Source organism: Heliconius melpomene, chromosome 6 (genome assembly GCF_056956725.1).
Source record: "Heliconius melpomene rosina isolate 202511_hmr_F chromosome 6, ASM5695672v1, whole genome shotgun sequence".
Taxonomy (NCBI): domain Eukaryota; kingdom Metazoa; phylum Arthropoda; class Insecta; order Lepidoptera; family Nymphalidae; genus Heliconius; species Heliconius melpomene.
The window spans coordinates 4,693,183-4,711,174 of NC_140394.1; the positions used below are offsets into that span (position 1 = coordinate 4,693,183).

Sequence of the window (17,992 nt, forward strand, 5' to 3'; positions counted from 1 at the left end):
ATTAATAAATAGATATATATTTTTTTTAAACATAAGAAAAAAACCAAATGACACAAAACAAGAAAATTTACTATCACATACTAAATTAAAATGCTAATTTAATGAAGAGAAACATTATTAATACGATTGCATAAAGCTATAATATTTGATACTTAAGGACAGACATAAATGAATATATGATGTTCAGGCTAAAGTAGACTCCACTCAATAAATGTATCAACGAGACTAGGTCAAGAGTAACAGGTTCGATATTAAGTGATCATTATTATTGTAACACATGTCCCATATTAGCGACAGCGCATTAGACATTGCTATTAATGACATACCTACGTGGTTTATAAAATAATAGAACTTTATTTAAGTAATATAAAAACTTTACGTTTTCGATAGAACAAAAAAAGAAATAGAGTTTCCTGAATTTTCGTCAAATTTTCATGATATTTGGTTTTGAGTGACTTAAATCAATAAACGAAAGTGATTAAAATAATACCTCTATAAGGGAATCGAATCCACGACCGTAGACCAGGTAAAGACGGCATCATACAAGTTTTTAATACTGCCGCATTAAGATTAACTAGGCTTTAATATTAATTATACTTACTACGTACTGGTTACGTCAATGATACGGATATCAAACACGACGATAAGTAATGAACTATATTTAATATGAAATAGTTTATAAATACACACTGTATATAATTTATATTTTAATAAATAAAACTTTTGACTGTCTTGTATTAATATTTCTGAGTTTTTTTTTTATCTTTTTAATAACGTTCTAAATTGTCGATCTAAATTAGACATTAAAAATAGAGGTGGCATAACCATATGCTAAGTTCCTCAATTAATATATTTTAAAATCTATAAAAAATTAAATATATATTTTTATTTATTTTCTGCTAGACATGAGTTTTTAAATAGTTTTTTTAAATTTAAATACCAATAGACTAAGTTATTTAAACAAACGTTTTATTTTATTTAACAAACAAATAAATTCCAAAGATTGCTGCTGTAACTGCAACGCTTATTAACAATATTATATAAAGATGTAAACAGATAAAAAACTAATAAAATACAGTATTTAGTAGTAGGCACAACTTAGTACTTACAAAGTGTTTACTTTATTCTTGCAAAAAAATGGAAATATAAAGAACAAATAAAAAATATAAACCTTTCAAATTAAGTATAGAATTACAATGGTTCATTATACATATATTTTATGGTCTGTTAATCGTTCGCTATTTACTTATTTTATATAACAGTGGGAAATAGATTAATCTAGAATTTTAATCTTAAACTTAAAAATACCGAACTAAATTACATTTACAGATCAAAATGGTATACAAGTGCATTCTATTATTTGACTTATTTAGAACGCCACTTACTTTTATCGAGTTCTCTTTTCGAGTCAAGGATTTTTAGATCATTGGCATTAATGACTCGTAATATAGCAGTTAGGAGTCAGTTAAAAACAATAGATAATTACTAAAGTAGTCATTTAATAGTTTGTTTGGTCTCTTTGTTTAAATTTTGTGCTCAATTAAATTTTTAATGAAAATGTTATTTATATATTATTTCTTTTTATCCTCACTGATCTCCTATTTATCCTATTCTTCTTGTCTATTTTGTGATGGTCCCAGTGATGCATTGTATTTTATTTTTCACCTTTACATTTTATCACCCCAACCGTGATAGGAATAACAAGGAAAACTTTAACTTGATTTACTTGAATGTTTCTTTTTTATAGCTCTACTATATATCTAACATATAGCAGGATACGCAGAAGGAACTTAATGCTAATAGACGCCAGCATCATTTTTGAGGCATTGTATGTAAAAGAAAACGAGACATTGTAATAAAAATTTATGACGGAAAAGTGAGTGGTAAGAGAGGTAGGGGGAGACCTCAGTTGACCTTCGAAAATTACAGTATTAAAAGATACTGGAGGAAAGTCACGTAAAAAGCATGGTTGATGATAGTAGACAAGAGGATAGAGGTATGTAGAGACCGTAGCGTTTGGCGCTCCGTCCTCCCTGACTACCCCCCTAGGGATAAAGCTATGTATGTGTGTATATAACATATGTATGTTGAATGGCGGATACAAAATAGCGCACAACGGCCTCATAGTATTTATGCATTATTTATATATTTTTATTTTGTAATATTAAAATTAGTTTTTCCCGTAATCTATGCCGCAATGCAAAATTATGAATTCATAAAACATCATTATTTTTTTAATTATCAAGTAATTTTATTGTAATATTTACTTATTTCAACAACATGGGTAGAGTCGACCTGAACTGATATATACAGGTTATTATTGTAGACCTGGCTATAAAACATTTTTAGAGGTTGTACAGATTATTAAAATCTATTTGACGAAAGTTCATTTAATTTGAATAAATAAACGAAAAAGTCTTAAACAGGTTTGCAGAAGGCCAGCCTGATTGGATATAAACTAAAAATAAAATTATCCACTACACCTCCTACTCACATACTTAAAGTGTGTTGCGATATGTACAGTTATTTTATTTATTAGTAATTGTATAAATATTGTGCAGTTTTGTATTCTTGATGAGCATTAGAACTACCAGTCTGTTGGAACCACGGACTACAGCAAAGTGTTTGTAACGTCGGATTTCCAAAAAGGTATACATAATACTATAATTTAAATATATTTTAATATGAACTTGAAAAGATTAGTAGCACAGATTTAAAATTACGGTACCTACTAAAAAATCCTTGCTGTGTAAAACAACTTGGAAAATCCTTATTGAAACTACGAAAATGCGGGTTGCATTAGGGTTTAATTAATTTTCACATTATCTTAAGTGCTTTGAAAACATACATTATATGAATAATCCAGTAGTAAAAGCGGGCGAAGCCGCAAAAGGGTCGTTAGTAATAAATATATAAAGGTGTATATAATATACGCGATTAATTCAGTTAATTAGTTTCGTTTAAAATGTGTAATAAACGTGAAAATCAAAAATATCATAATAATTAATGTAACTCATAAACATCATCATCTACATCTTTGAGAGTTTACTTTAAGCTGCAGCAGTTGTGAGATCGCCAACCGGTTGACAGAATTATTTTCTTTTCCCAGCTCTATCACTACGCAGGGTGATATTCAGCTGCCACTTACCACTAATTTAAAGATCATCATAACGTAACCTAACGCTGTCCTTTGTTAACTAAACTATTTACTAAGATACGTTTTAACGGCATTAAAACTATTAGAGTTTATATTTTGAATCATCTTAATTATTTTTGGAAATACAAAGATATCTTTTGTATTAAAATGCATCGCACCTACTCTGCCGTTACAAAATTTAAACAATGTATTATTGGTATTTTAGAGACTTTTTTTACATAACAATTGTAGTAATATATTCATGAGAATTCAGGTGTTGAATGTATAATGATCCTGTCGCATTCTGTTATTGTAAGATATATCACGTTATTTTTTAAAAATATATTTAAATTAATTTTAAATTATTCAAATGTTAGATTTAAAAGTATTTTTCAAGTTATTTATTGTCAACGCGTTTTAGAACACGATTGAAATATTTAAATATCTAATTCTTATATTATAGTTTCTCTGCATTTGTTGTGGCTATTTTCCTGATAATTTTTAACACCGCTTTCTAATCCCGTTGAGGTTAAATTACCAAAAATCCCTTCTTATTGCACTACTATGGTACCCAAGAATATATTACCTTAATTCCCACCATAATCTCTTTTTAGCTCTTTTGTGTATTTAGTTATAATATGGGACAAGAAAAATATATCATATTTTTTATGTAAATAGTTCTTAAGCTCCAGGTCAACAGATTTCGTCTTTATTAGGTTCTCAAGTTCCTTCTGCCTACCCAGGTATGTGGGGTACAGCGTGAAGTTGTAAAAAAATCTTAGACACAAAAAAATATATATATGAGCAATAACTATATTAATTTAGTACACAATCATAAAAATAAACATGTTTTACTAAAAGCCTTACAGCAACTGCCATTTGAACTGAACTGGGCCTTCGACAGAGTTACGAAATTGTGCATAAATGAGCAAACGCGTGTAGGTAAATTCGCGTATATTGCTTAACTAATTTTAACCGACTTAAAAATAGGAGGTTCTCAAGAAGGCAAGGTGGTTAGTGTATTTCATTACTTCTGATACTTAGGTACTAGATCCAAGTGTTCTTTGTTTAGGTCATCATTTGTTAAGATCTTTCACATCTTTTGTTGGGTCTATCTAAGTTTAAGACAATAGATAAGAAATTGTTTATATTTTTAACAAATATTTATTTTGAAAAAATATATTCTTAGTTTAATTTTAAATACAGAAATTATTAAATTAAGTAAAATATTTTAAATTAAAGCTATTGAATTCTAATGTTTCACATATTCGATGTGCATGACTGCATGTACCAAATTGCATTATAGAAATTATATTTTAAGGTAACATAATTGGGTAAAACAACATAAATAATATACTTTATTAAAAATCATTGTGACAGTGAATGAAAATAACAACAATAAATTATTAAATATTAATAAAATTTACGTAAGCCTGAACGCGCTGTAATCGGTTGCTCGTTTATGACGTCTTAATGTTAAATATAAATAATAAGATTTGATCATTTAAAAATTAAATGTAAACATTGTTTAATGTTGTATCTTTGTAGCTGTATGTATTAACAAATAGAATATATTATGTAATATATATTTTTGTCTTTATTTTTGTTTTATATCTCAAATATATCAAAGAAATATTTTATTAAATATAATTTTAAATAATAATAAGCCAAAGATTTAAAATTTTTGTTTACATTTCATTTACAATTTTATGTTATGACTATAAAATGTAATTGACTAAAAATTTATTAAGGTTAAATGTAAAAATATGAACCTCGTCTCATTCCAATTCCAATAGTACAATATCGTACTCGAACTGCATGAACCATAAACACCAAGGTCCTTAAATTAAGATGCAATTAATTTCTTATTTTAAAGTCAATTGTGTCACGTATTCCCATGACCTATATTAGATACTTCAACACGCATTATATAAAAAGTCAGGGTTAGAGAAAGAAAGGAAGATTATCATCTTCTTTTTTTAAACTTTTCTTCTGTTTTATTAGTTCTAGAAGTTCTATTGAATATCAAAAGAAAGCCACCTTTAGAATGTTGAGTATCCTAGATATTTATACGTTTTTTAAATATTTGTGAAATCAAGATGGGGACATAAAATCTGGTACAGCTAGTCCAACGGTATTCCAAGCTTATTTGTATGCTCTCGTTTATACTATAAATTAGCATCCTTTAGAACGTGTACAATATGGCTACTATGAAACTTTAGTTATATTTTATAGTTACAATAGCTCTCGAGCATAAAATCGTCACGAGCTTTTGAATTATGGTCCAATTACTCAATTATTCTGTACTTAGTAAGTTTATTTAAATAATTTAGCTTAAACCTCTGTCTATTATTTATTTATTTAATGCTTTATTACACTAATAAGATTATAAAAATAGTTTTAAGAAATATATTTCTGGTGTAACGGCGGTCTTATTACCACAGGTGATCTCTTCCAGGCAATCTTTACCATAAGGAGAATAAGCAAGAAAAGTGGTTGGTGTACAAATGATAATATATGGTCTCATAGGTAACAAATAAATAGAGAAATTAATGTATCTATGAAAATGAAATAAAATAAGATATCAAAAAAAATTAAGCTTCGAATCTTTTATAACATCATAATTATAAATATTTGGGCGTTAGTACCAACGTATTAGATACGAATAAAATACAAACATCAGTTTTTTTACATACCTAAAGCTACCATTGATACTGTTAACAAAAAAATTGGCGAACCTCTCTCAGCAGTCGAGTTCCGCCCACGTCGGTATAACAATGAATTGATAAATTCATCTACAGGGTCAAGAGCGGGTGAACCCTAATGTAATTTGTGGTACAATTGACTGGCTCGTAGGTGATGAAGGAAGGAGAGGTTGGGAAGTATCATTTCCTTGCTTTATCATCGTTATATTTGTATGTGAATCATATGAAGTTTTTCTTGTAGTATATGTATTCTTAGATATTTTTGTTATTACAATTCTTTATAGTGTTAAATTAGGTTTAGTTTTTTTAACTTTAGAGTTTAAATTTCAAATAAATTTAACAAATAAAATAAATATTTTTTTAAGTTGTTTAAGTAATTGAAAATATTAATTATATTATATTACTTTACTATCAGAACAAAGTGCATAATGCAAACAACACCACAATCAACGTAAATATTATAAAGTGTACAATAAATATGACATATTATGGACATTAAATATTTCCATTGTGATTGTTATAAACAAGATACATAAATTACTTCTATATTTTGTTAAAAGTCGCGTTTTTATATATATTTTAAAAGCGTATTTTCATGAAGCTCCATTTCTGCATTTCCATGAATTTTCAGTTGATTGATTATAAAAAATATAATGACGTTTTTATTTACGTTAACGTAATTTTTTAATTCAAAAATTCAAAATATTGTTTATTCAAATTAACTATTACAAGCACTTTTGAATCGTCGAATAATCATATAGACAAAAAGCTACCACCGGTACGGAAGGCAGTTCTGATGAAAAGAGCCGGCAAGAAACTCAACAGTTGCTCTTTTCAAAGTCAATGGTGTTCTTAGTTTAATTATTACATTAGCTGGCAGCTATCCAGCATGACATTCAATAGACATTAATTCCATACATGTTTATCCTCTAAATATTCTTGTACAGTGTAGTAAGCTTTACTTCCTCTAAATATTCTTGTACAGTGTAATATATCTAGTAGTTTACCTTTAAAGAAACATTAATAAACTTCGGCTCGTCCTAACCTTCGGAGGAGTGTGGCGTTAAGTTCCGCTACTCAAGACACAAGAGACTCTTGGAGAGTCTTGACAACAGTGTCATCTCCGCTCACTTCTCTTTAATAACGATACTTTATATCTTCAAGCTTAAGCTAACTTAAATATTTTATTTTTATATATTTACCCTAGCTAAAAAATACTATAAAATAAATATTAATAAACGAAAACAAGTGGCAAAATCAATTTACAAACCGCAACAAAAGGCTTACAGCCCACGGAACATTAACCAAATCGTGTCAATGTAATTGATAGATTTACCGCCCATTAACTAATGATACGTTCGTTAAAATCATTTGAAATAAATCAAATATCACATTTATGTTTATGTATTCAATTTTTATAATATTTTTTATTAAATATAGTTTTATAATAAAATATACTTGGATTCTCACAAAATTTCATATTTATTATATTAGTATGGTAATAGGTTGATCTAAAGGGCTTCTTTAAGAAAAAAAGAGTCCAAGTATTAGTACTATATATATGCATTATGTGCGAATGAGATTTTAATTAAAAACTTCTGTTAATTAACTACCGTCATTTTCCCGTGGTCATAATTTGCAATCAAATGTTTTTCATATTACTAAAAGAAATATAATATACTATCGGCCCGCTCGCGGTTTCACCCACGTGAAGTATGTTATTATTAATTTCTGTCTCCATGACTACGTCCTAGTGACTACTCCTAGCATTTGTAGTAACGAAGTTTCATACAAACTTTCAACCCCAAAAAACAACCCCTTAGAAGTCGAATATTGCAAATTCCCGTCTTAGCGAGCACCTACGTCCTATAAGTAACTCCTATGCAAAATTTGCGATTCCTAGCACGTGTAGTTTCTGAGATTTCGTGATGAGTGAGTGACCTTTCGATTTTATATATATAGATATAGATAAAACTGCAATAGTTTGTTGCAAATGAAGTTGTTCAGCTGCATCTTAGAACTGGTTTCTTCAAGTTTTTAGTATAAAGCTAATTCTGTTTCCAGTAATTAAGCTTGTGATAAGATAAAATTTATCTGATGTTGTGATATTAAAACTTTAAAAAGAAACTTGATTATTTACTTAAAGTACAAAGAAACCCGTTTTAGTTTTTACATCATTGCTTTGGAATAGACCTTCGATTCCTTCATATGTATGTATCATATAAGGCTGAGGTTAAAAGAAAAACAATAGTATAATAAGAAGAAGGGAATTTACAAAAGTCAATGTGTCCTATATGATGTATGTACCTTTTGTTCGGAATACCTAAAAACAATCACAAAAAATTCTAATATACCTAAGAACATTATGAATAATATTTAAGGAACTGTAATATAAATTTAAGAAAAAAACAGTAAATAATTTATATTTATTAGAAACCGCTATTGGTTTTGATTTGTCGATATCGATATCTAGCTTTTATAATTACGAAGTAGGTTATTAATTATGTAAAATATTATATCACTAAAACGTGATTGTGTCGAATGTGGGACATGTTCGACCGCATACTGTGATTGAGGGTTTATATACCACCCAGGAACCTACCTTTTAGGAAAGGAAAAGGAAATTTACCTTTAAAAATTAGATTTTCTCCAAGTCTTTATCAGTAAAATTGCAAAGCTTATTAAGTAAAGCTGCACATGTACAGAAAGTTACAAAGGTAATTTCTTATTTATAGTATATGTAAATTTCCCTGGAAATTGTGGAAGATTCTCTATAACTGTAAATGCATTTGCATATTCTTAAATACATACATATAAGTATTATGAAATATGTACCCAGTCACACTATAGGTTGTGGGTTCGATTCCCTGGCGAGGAAAAGAAATATTTAATATTTTCATTTTTCGCTCTGATTTCGACGCAATGGGCGGCGTTGAGACAATATATGGAAAAAATAGAAAATATATAAATCGACTCTATCGATCTCCAATGTTTGGAAAACATTTCGGTGCAACGAAATGTACCTATAATAATTTATAATACAATGTTCACGATGATTTGCAACAGAATAATTCACTTTTACTTTCACAAACGATTTTATTATGAATTCAACAGATGCTATACAATCTATTTGGATTCCGTATCAATTATCTTATCTGAATCTTATCTGTTATCTTGTGCTTAAGATAAAAAGATAGAAGAATTCTAATAGAATACTATTTAATTTACTACCAAATTTGTCTATTGGGTTTATGGTGTAGTTTTATTACCATACTAGCGGCCCGCTCGCGGTGACACCCGCGTGAACTATGTTATTATTAATTTCTGTCTCCATGGCTATGTCCTAGTGACGTCTATGTAAAATTTGACGCTCCTAGCATTTGTAATAACGAAGTTTCATACAAACTTTCGACCCCAAAAACAACCCCTTAGAAGTCGAATATTGCAAATTCCCGTCTTAGCGAGCACCTACGTCCTATAAGTAACTCCTATGCAAAATTTGAGATTCCTAGCCCTTGTAGTTTCTGAGATTTCGTGATGAGTGAGTGACCTTTCGATTTTATATATATAGATTTATGTATTTACAGTTGATACATGGTCTTGATCTAATTTTATCGATTTTAACATTTTATATTAGATATAATTAGAATTAAAGTTCTGGCAAGTAAGTTGGAAAAGCGCGGCGTTGAGCTCTGCCACTCAACATGCAATGCCTGACGTGAAATTTCGGCGATAAGTGGAGAATGTAATGTTGTATCTTGGCTTTGACTTTGATTTAGCACTAATTTCCCTCTCCCTACCCTGCTATATGCGGGATACAGTGTGAAGCTAAAAAAAATCAGTAACTTGGAGAGATCAGAATTTAATCTTTTGTTTTGTCATAATTTTTAAGTTTATTATCTATACATTTTTTTTAAGGCAATAAATGTTTTAGTTAAAAGTGGATTTCCCTTAATTGATTTTTATACATTTTCTATTAGTTTAATTATTACTAAAGAATAGTAATTAAACTAAACTTTAGTCATTAGATAATTAATTACATTTGACAATGTAACTAACTATTCGCGATTTTTGTGGAGTTTCGTTATACTTTCTTGGGGTAAAATATTAATTATTTTTAATTCTAATGATGTTCGTTGATTTGCTTAACCTTTATATTTACTAACAATATATTATTTAGGCATTTTTACTGCCATTTATATTTATATATGTGATTTTAAGTATGTCCTTTTATAGAAGATAGCACCCACGCTCACATAAAATTCGAGATGTCATGTATATATTATAACCGTTACACAAGTGTTTTACAGTTACAAATAATGTTGCCAAATATCAACCATTTTATGCAACTTATACTTGAATACAAATGAGACTCTCCGTGTATGTAAACACGCGACTATAAAATATAAAAAAGATACCGTTTTACCAAATAAACATTTATTTAATAAAATGGCAACATTTTTTATTATTTTTATCAAAAGTTACCATTTTACCAAATAAACTGTTATTTAATAAAATGGTAACATTTTTTTATGATAATATGTAGAATAAAAGTAAGCATTATATAATATAAGATTTAAGTAATTAATTAATTATTGCATTCGTAAGTAATGCACGTTATGCCGGTTCAAAAAAAGTAGAATGTACACTTTCTAAGAAAGTAAAGATTCATTTTACTTTTATTTTATAACGCATTCTTTGCAACACAACATGATTCTCAAGCAGACGGGCTTTAAATATTTTTTAAATATTTTTTTTATTCAATAACCTAACGCTAGCATTAAATGGTTTAAGGTTTCATTTATTTGAATTTTCACATAGCATTGATCGTACAGAAATATTTATATAGAGTATATGAATCTTATATATCTATCATTGGAGAGGCCTCGAGGCTCCAGCAGTGGACGAGGACAGGCTGATGATGATGATGATGATATATCTATCACGCCCGTTCTTATTTCTTATTAAATGAGGAATGGAGGACTTTTTTTATTAGAATATTCGTCGATAATTTTTACTATTTAAGATAATGTTTAATAATAATAATTGTAAAATATTTACTTTCCCGCATTTATTATAATAGTTTACTATTTATGATTATAAGCATAATTCCTTAATAATTCCCATAAAACCAATTTTCATATTCGTTTCTACTGGTGCGAGCTTCAAACAATTTGATACGCACATGATTGAATATACACTGCCTAGAAATTAATCTAAAAACAAATACAACTGTTAAATAAATTACTATAAAAATATTATATCTCCACAAGTAGAGTAATTAATTTCAAATAACTATAATACACAAAATCTATATATATAAAAGGACTTGTCCTCACTGACTGAGGTAAGACGCACGCACAGCCGTAACCGCTCATGGTAGAAACGTGATATTTGGACAGATGTTTACTTTTGTAATCTGGACATCCACTAAGAAGGGATTTTGAAAAATTTTAACTCTAAAGGGGTGAAATAGGGGTTAAAAGTTTGTATGGAAAAAAAATTAAATCGGCACCGATTTTCATAAAATTTGAAATTTAGATTTTTAAAAGTATTTAATTGAACACGTGTTTCATCGTTTTCTAGAATTCTCCCCCTAAGGGTGTAAATAAAAGGTTGAAAGTTTGTATAGATTTTTTTTAAATCGGCACCAATTTTTATAAAATTTGAAATTTAGACTCTTAAAAATATTTCATTGAACACATGTTTCGTGGTTTATTAGAATTCACCCTTAATTACGGAAGCGAAGCTGCGCGCGTCCGCTAGTCTTAATATAAAGATCTTATATCTTTCATTTCCACATTAATATAATTCATAATTTTCATTTTTTTATTTTCCCCTCCATTTCTACATTATGAGCCATCATAGCGTTTTACAATATTTATCTAAATTTAATATATTTCTTATTTATCTTTTTCTAGTCTCAATTGGCTAGTCTAATTAGTTTCTTGGCCCCTGGATAAAAAATTACTAAGATAACATATATAAATCGTTTTTATGTCAATTAAGTTTTCGTCTTACGTTTCCGCCATAATTATATGGCTGTCAGTATACCGCTATACCCGTGTGATTTTGTGATAATAGATACAACGACCTTTGAACTAATTTAGATTTATAACTGACTTAAGTACTTAATTATTTAATTACAATTAAATAATAAATTGTCTTTTAAGTAATTTAATATAAAATAGACACTACGTTTTTATCTAAGCAAATTAATTGCTTCCGCAATATATTTACACATGGGAGGCTATTAAGTGAAACCATATATCAATTAAAAGTTTTTTAACAGGAACTAATAATAAGCAATAAATAGTATAATCTATTTTTTATATTAATAAAAAAAAATTCATGTCATATTTAGGCAAATGATGGACAAGTCTGATATTTTATATTTAAAAATGAGTTGTATCACGCAAGCATTGTCCGCGTTGATAACATAACAATATTTTTTCCCAATCCCAGGAGTTCTAAGAAATTCTTCTTCTTTTGACTCTAAATTCCCTAAAGAAATCTATATTATTATTAATTTCAGCTTCCCACATCTAGAAGATTGTGCATTACTTGATAGTAATGTAAAAATTTTATATAAATACAAAATGACTTCATATTTTAAATACTTAATAATATTAAAATATGCCTATATTCAAATACAAATAAAGTATATTGACTTAATTAAAAACAACAGATTTTATACAAAAATTTCTCGAGTCGGAATATATTTGATATATATTCCGATATGAATATTATTCAAATTTAATGCGCAAAGGAATTTAGGAGTTTTGTATTGACAGAATTCCTATAACTTTAGGTGAAAAACTACATTTCCACCAAATTTTGTATTTACTTAAGTTTTAAATTTAAAAAATAGGTACGTAAGTTTCTTATGATTTTAAGTTATTTACTCACGCATCTAATTACGACATATACCTTTCAGCGTCGAAGTTTGACCATGAAAATACAACAGGTATAGAAAGTTCCGACAACTAATATATTTAGTTCCTATGCTAGTATGTATTAAACATATTAACTTGTACTTGCACAAAATTGTTAAAGAAATATTTTAACAATTATTACATCGTCCTTTCTGGAATTTTTTACGTCATATAACATTGTAAAAAGAAAAAAATGTTAGCAAATTGTATAAGAAATATTTTACTCCTCATATTTACACAATTGGCCAAAGAGCGACACGTATGTGGAAACCCTCACACAAGTATGATACTCGGTAATAAAACAAAACGAACTTGCTTACAATAAAGTACCTAACAATTACATTTTTGGTTGCAAAAATTATAAGTAAATTACAAGAAAGAAAATCAGCATTTACTTTCATATAATCACTCATTATAAAATTGAATTGCGTTTCACTAATTGTAATTAGTGACACAGCAAAGGTGATTAATTAACGAACGGTTCTTAATCGTATTTAATGTAAATTCCAATTCTACGTAAGTAATAAAAGACAATTGTAAAACAAACAAAATTAGCTTAGCAAATATTACATACGTTTCGCATTACCGGGCCGGTTCTTTAGAACAACATCCGAACTCGATAGAGAAAACGACCGTCGGCCAGTCAACGCCTTACGTGATTACAACTTTTATCACCTCTTAGTAAATGGTATATTTTACGTTGCTCCGTCCTTCACAATTCAAATTCGTTGTTAATTAAAGTTAATGCATCTAAATAATTAATACAAAACATTCTTGCAATTGCAGCTACAGTTGACCATTTATAAACTAGTTAGCCAGAATTCGATAAATATGTATGTCATATTGTTATCAGCGACTCACTGTTTGATTTTAAACAAACAGTCATTGTTGAATATAACCATTGTTTTTATGAGCAGATGAAAACCAGTATAATTTCACATTTATTTTATATCCTATAGTCTTGGTAATCTTACCTGAGTCCTGCGCATTTTGCAAGTGATGAATGTGGTGTAGATGGGCATAATAATGGTGGTGGTGCAGGATGCATTCCAGGTCGGTGCAGTTCAACATGGTGACGGGGAGCCGCGCAGGCCGCGCCGGCTGCCGTCTGCTCACTCAAGCTCGCTGCACACTTTCACAAAACTATTCCACTGCCACTGTAATACGGATAGTTGTCACATCATATTATCTCCTCAGACACCAGTACCAGTACCGGACCGGACTGACGCACATGGACCTGGTAACACACGGAGCCGATTGACCTGTCACTGCGGCTTCACTCGCCCGCTGGTCCCAACACTATTTATGCATCATATCACTTTGTTTAGAACAACCAGTCGATACAAGAGATCACATCACTAAAGAATGCCATGCATCGGTCGAAGGAATGGCGTATCGATAAGATGGGCACGATAAGCGAGTTGGTCGGCTGCAGAGAGCGATGCGTGCGCGCAACACTTGTGGCGCGCGACTGTGCACTGAATGCGATACGCGAGCGGCTGCCACCACTCCTGTCCTGGGTCCCGGCCTCGACCGCAGCCCGCACTTGATGTGGACCTGGCTTCCATATCACACCATCCGTTGCCCTAAGGAGGATAATGACGTTCAACGACGTTTGTTATCATTGCCATATTATAGCAGTAGCTTTGAATTAATATGTCCTCTTGTCGTATTATTTCTAATTCAGTTATATCAGCTAAAATGATACGCAAACAAGACATTGTCGCATGTCATTGATGAGATAAATATGATATTTCCGACTCAATAAACATTATTTAAATTATTACAATTGTAGGTGATTATAGTAAATAAAAGTAATTTTCATACAAAAATAAATGGCTGATGGACAGGTGGTTTGCGGAAAAATTGAAAAAATAACAAATATCCGCTATGCAGGTTCCAAGGTCAAGGCACCTGCTTACCCTGAGTTACCTGCAGACGAACTTTCGAACGAGCGGCGCGTGTCAATTGCATGCGAATTTCAACTTTGCCACAAAAAAGTTATTTATTTCCAACTATTATCTCTACAAAACATGGAGATATTCCATGGTTCAGTTATAAAAACACATATTATATTTAAAATAATAATTTATACGTAATTTCACTCGATATACAATATCTAGAAGGAAATTAAGACACAATTTTAACATTAAAGGTTACCAGCCACTTCAAGTCATGACCTTAAGTTTTTCACACGACGTTGCTATACTAAAGCAGAATAATATACTCTTTTGTCCACAGAAAAGACAATTTATGCCAACGTTTATACAATATGTTGACGGAAATGTAACTAACGCAGTAATGTTAATAGGCCTCGATAGCTTTGTGCACGCCGCGGACTGTCCTCGCCGCGACCGCGCGACATTAGTACCCATGAAGCACGGACTCTTACGTGGACTGCATCGCCTCGGGCTAGAAATGCTAATCTGTTTGCATTCGTGCTTATAAATTGGACTATTACTTAATATTATTATGCTATTTCATGTATTCTTAGATTTAAGTAAGTAATTGCAATTATATCTGTCCCTAGATATATATCTGATTTGGAGGAATGCCTCCAGTATCACTCTTAGCACTAGGGTCACTCTGACCGCTCTGTTACGTGCGGGATAAAGCGTGAAGCTGAAAATTAAAATTGCAAATATATATTTTTTAAAATTGCAAATATTTATTTGTATTGGTGATTTATAATCTTATTTTTGCAACAGATTTTCCTTCTGAAAAATAAATTCTCTATAGTGTTTGTTCACAATAATTCATACCTACGTCCTAAATACATAATATTGTGGTTATTCTAAAAAGTTATAATAAATTTTCCGTAACAATAGATTGAATATCGCTGTAAAATAATAATTTATCTTTTAAAAAACACACTTCTTACCTTAGTTAGCACGTAATAACGTTGCAAGAATAGAACATTACCTACTATTTTGTATTGTAGTTCTTAAATTAAAGAATGCTTTTTTTTCCTAGCCTATACTATCCCATTGTTGAGCAAAGGGGCTCCACTTCTTCCATTCTGAGCACCAGTCAGGCTAATAATGGTCCAGCTCATTTCGCCATCTCTGTTTTGGTCTGCCAATTCTCCTTTTAGAGCTCGGAATCCACCTGGTAGAAGATTTCGCCCAAGACTCTTTAGGCTGATATCGGAAAATGGTTTACGGAAAATATATTTATTAAGAGGAACCATGTGAGCACAAGGGCAAAACAAGAAAAGTCCTTTGAATTTTGTAAAGGAAGGTTATGTATGTAATTTCTTTGTATATATGTACATATTATTATCTAATTTCGGCTATTACAAAGGAGAACATCTGTATACATATCGTTATTTAGACAATCTTGTACCAAACAAAAAAAAAAGTAAATTGTCTTTATAAATGAAATATCTAACATTTTCATTACCTCGCACTGGTAACGAGGCAATGTGCGGCGTTCAGTTCCGTCAGCCAAGACGTAAAATGTCTCCATAATATGACGAGAAATGGAAAACGGAATTGTTTTAATGGCAACAAAATGTCTTATCACTAAGTACCCTATGTTGTGTACGGAATACGGCATGAAAAAAAAGCAAAATTCTTATGACATTAACGAATTGATTACAATTTATTAAATAACTTTTTTATCACGTTGTCGTATATTATGCTTCATCATAGGTTATTTTTAACATACGATCAATATGAACATTAGCGTATATTAAGATTTCACTTTTAAATGTATACAGATAAAATCTCTCTCTCTTTCTCTTAGAGGCCAATAGTGGCGCAGCGGCACAAGCATGTGACGTAAAATGCGATAGGTGAGTTCAATTCCCAGTCGAAAAAATAAAATATTCAAATTTTCATTTATTTACTTTTCCGCTATTCCAATGCCTCCGAAATTCGGGGAAAGTGGGAAGCGAGTGCCTTAACACTACGCTCTCTCTGCCTACCCTGTTGCAGGATACAGTATGTAGGTGAACAAGAAAATATAAAATTTATTACGGAAAGATATAACTATATTATAACGAACGCTATATATTAGAATTTAAACGACCACGTTATGCTCAACGCACCACATCGCTGAGTGACAAGTAATCTTTATTATTAAAACAAATGTATCGATTTTAATAACAACTCTCTTCTCTAAACATAACCAATATGCACTTTTTAATTTTAGAAACAACTTACATACGATTGCTGATGATGATGATTAGAGGGTTCGATTCCCATTCGAGGGAAGGAAACATTTAATATTTCCGTTTCTTCATTCTGGTGTAGAGGCAAAGCGCGGTGTAGAGTTGCACTCAACACACAATGCCTCCAGAAATATGCGAAAAGTGGGGAACGGAATGATTTAAGACACTTACCCCTCCCTCTACTTACCCTGCTACATGCGGAGAACAGTGTGAAGCTGTTTAAAAAAACTTACATATGGTAAGTAAATAAGTATGTAGATAATTATATTAAGTGCATTCATTTATTAAATTGAGTGAGTTAAGTTCATTAAAAATAAGAGTTTTTGTTAAAATGAGTTTAAAGCAAAGCCACGTCAGGCAAGTTGTATTATAATTCACAATACCAAAGATGTGTGTGGGCTTTACAATTTCTTCAAGCAATTACGAGTTCGAGTTCACTAAAGTCTCGTGGAAACCCTCACGCAACACGCAGGTGCGGCTTCACCGTTTATGGTGTTTCAATTAAATCACTTTTGACCGAAGTAGGCGGTCGTTAAACTCGAACATGGCCTTAACTGAAGCTAGAAAGGGTTGATATTGATTGTTCATGTTTTGCAGAATACCTGCTAACTTGTAAGTGTATTGGAAACTAGTTTTAAAACTAGGTCCTTATAGACGATTTCTTTTATGTTTTTATGTGCATAGAGAATATGTCTTTTATTTAGTCTTCTGAGTGCATTTTTTATACGTTTTTATATCCTAAATTTATTAATTTCTTAGAATAATTAATAATTAATAGCTGATAATTAGTTCTCATTAATTAACACTATTAAAAATCTCTACTATTTAATTGTCATTAAGAGATTGTGTGTTTTATTATTTCCTTAAAAAAAAATAAGTTATAGTTTTATAAACGCAGGCGCACTTCGAGTTTTTATATATCTACTACGAATTAACCTTGTGATTGTTAACATGTTGTACGATGTCTATTCAATTTCAAAATATTTACTGCATTCTTATAAGGCTAAAAATATTTACATTTATATCTAACTTATCTTTTTTA

General features: G+C 30.2%; 1 protein-coding gene across 2 annotated transcripts in view; it reads right to left on the reverse strand.

Annotated features, from left to right (window-relative positions):
- The window catches only part of LOC146538158 (uncharacterized), a 131,403-nt gene extending 117,078 nt beyond the window's left edge, over window positions 1-14,325 (reverse strand). Inside the window, exon 1 of one of the 2 annotated variants that reach the window (XM_085187494.1) lies at window positions 13,751-14,325. In XM_085187494.1, coding sequence (XP_085043620.1) covers window positions 13,751-13,847 — 97 coding nt within the window. In that variant the 5' untranslated portion in view covers window positions 13,848-14,325. The remainder of the gene's footprint in view (window positions 1-13,750) is intronic. The other variant, XM_085187495.1, reaches the window with a different exon arrangement.
- Between the last annotated feature and the right edge of the window lie 3,667 nt (window positions 14,326-17,992).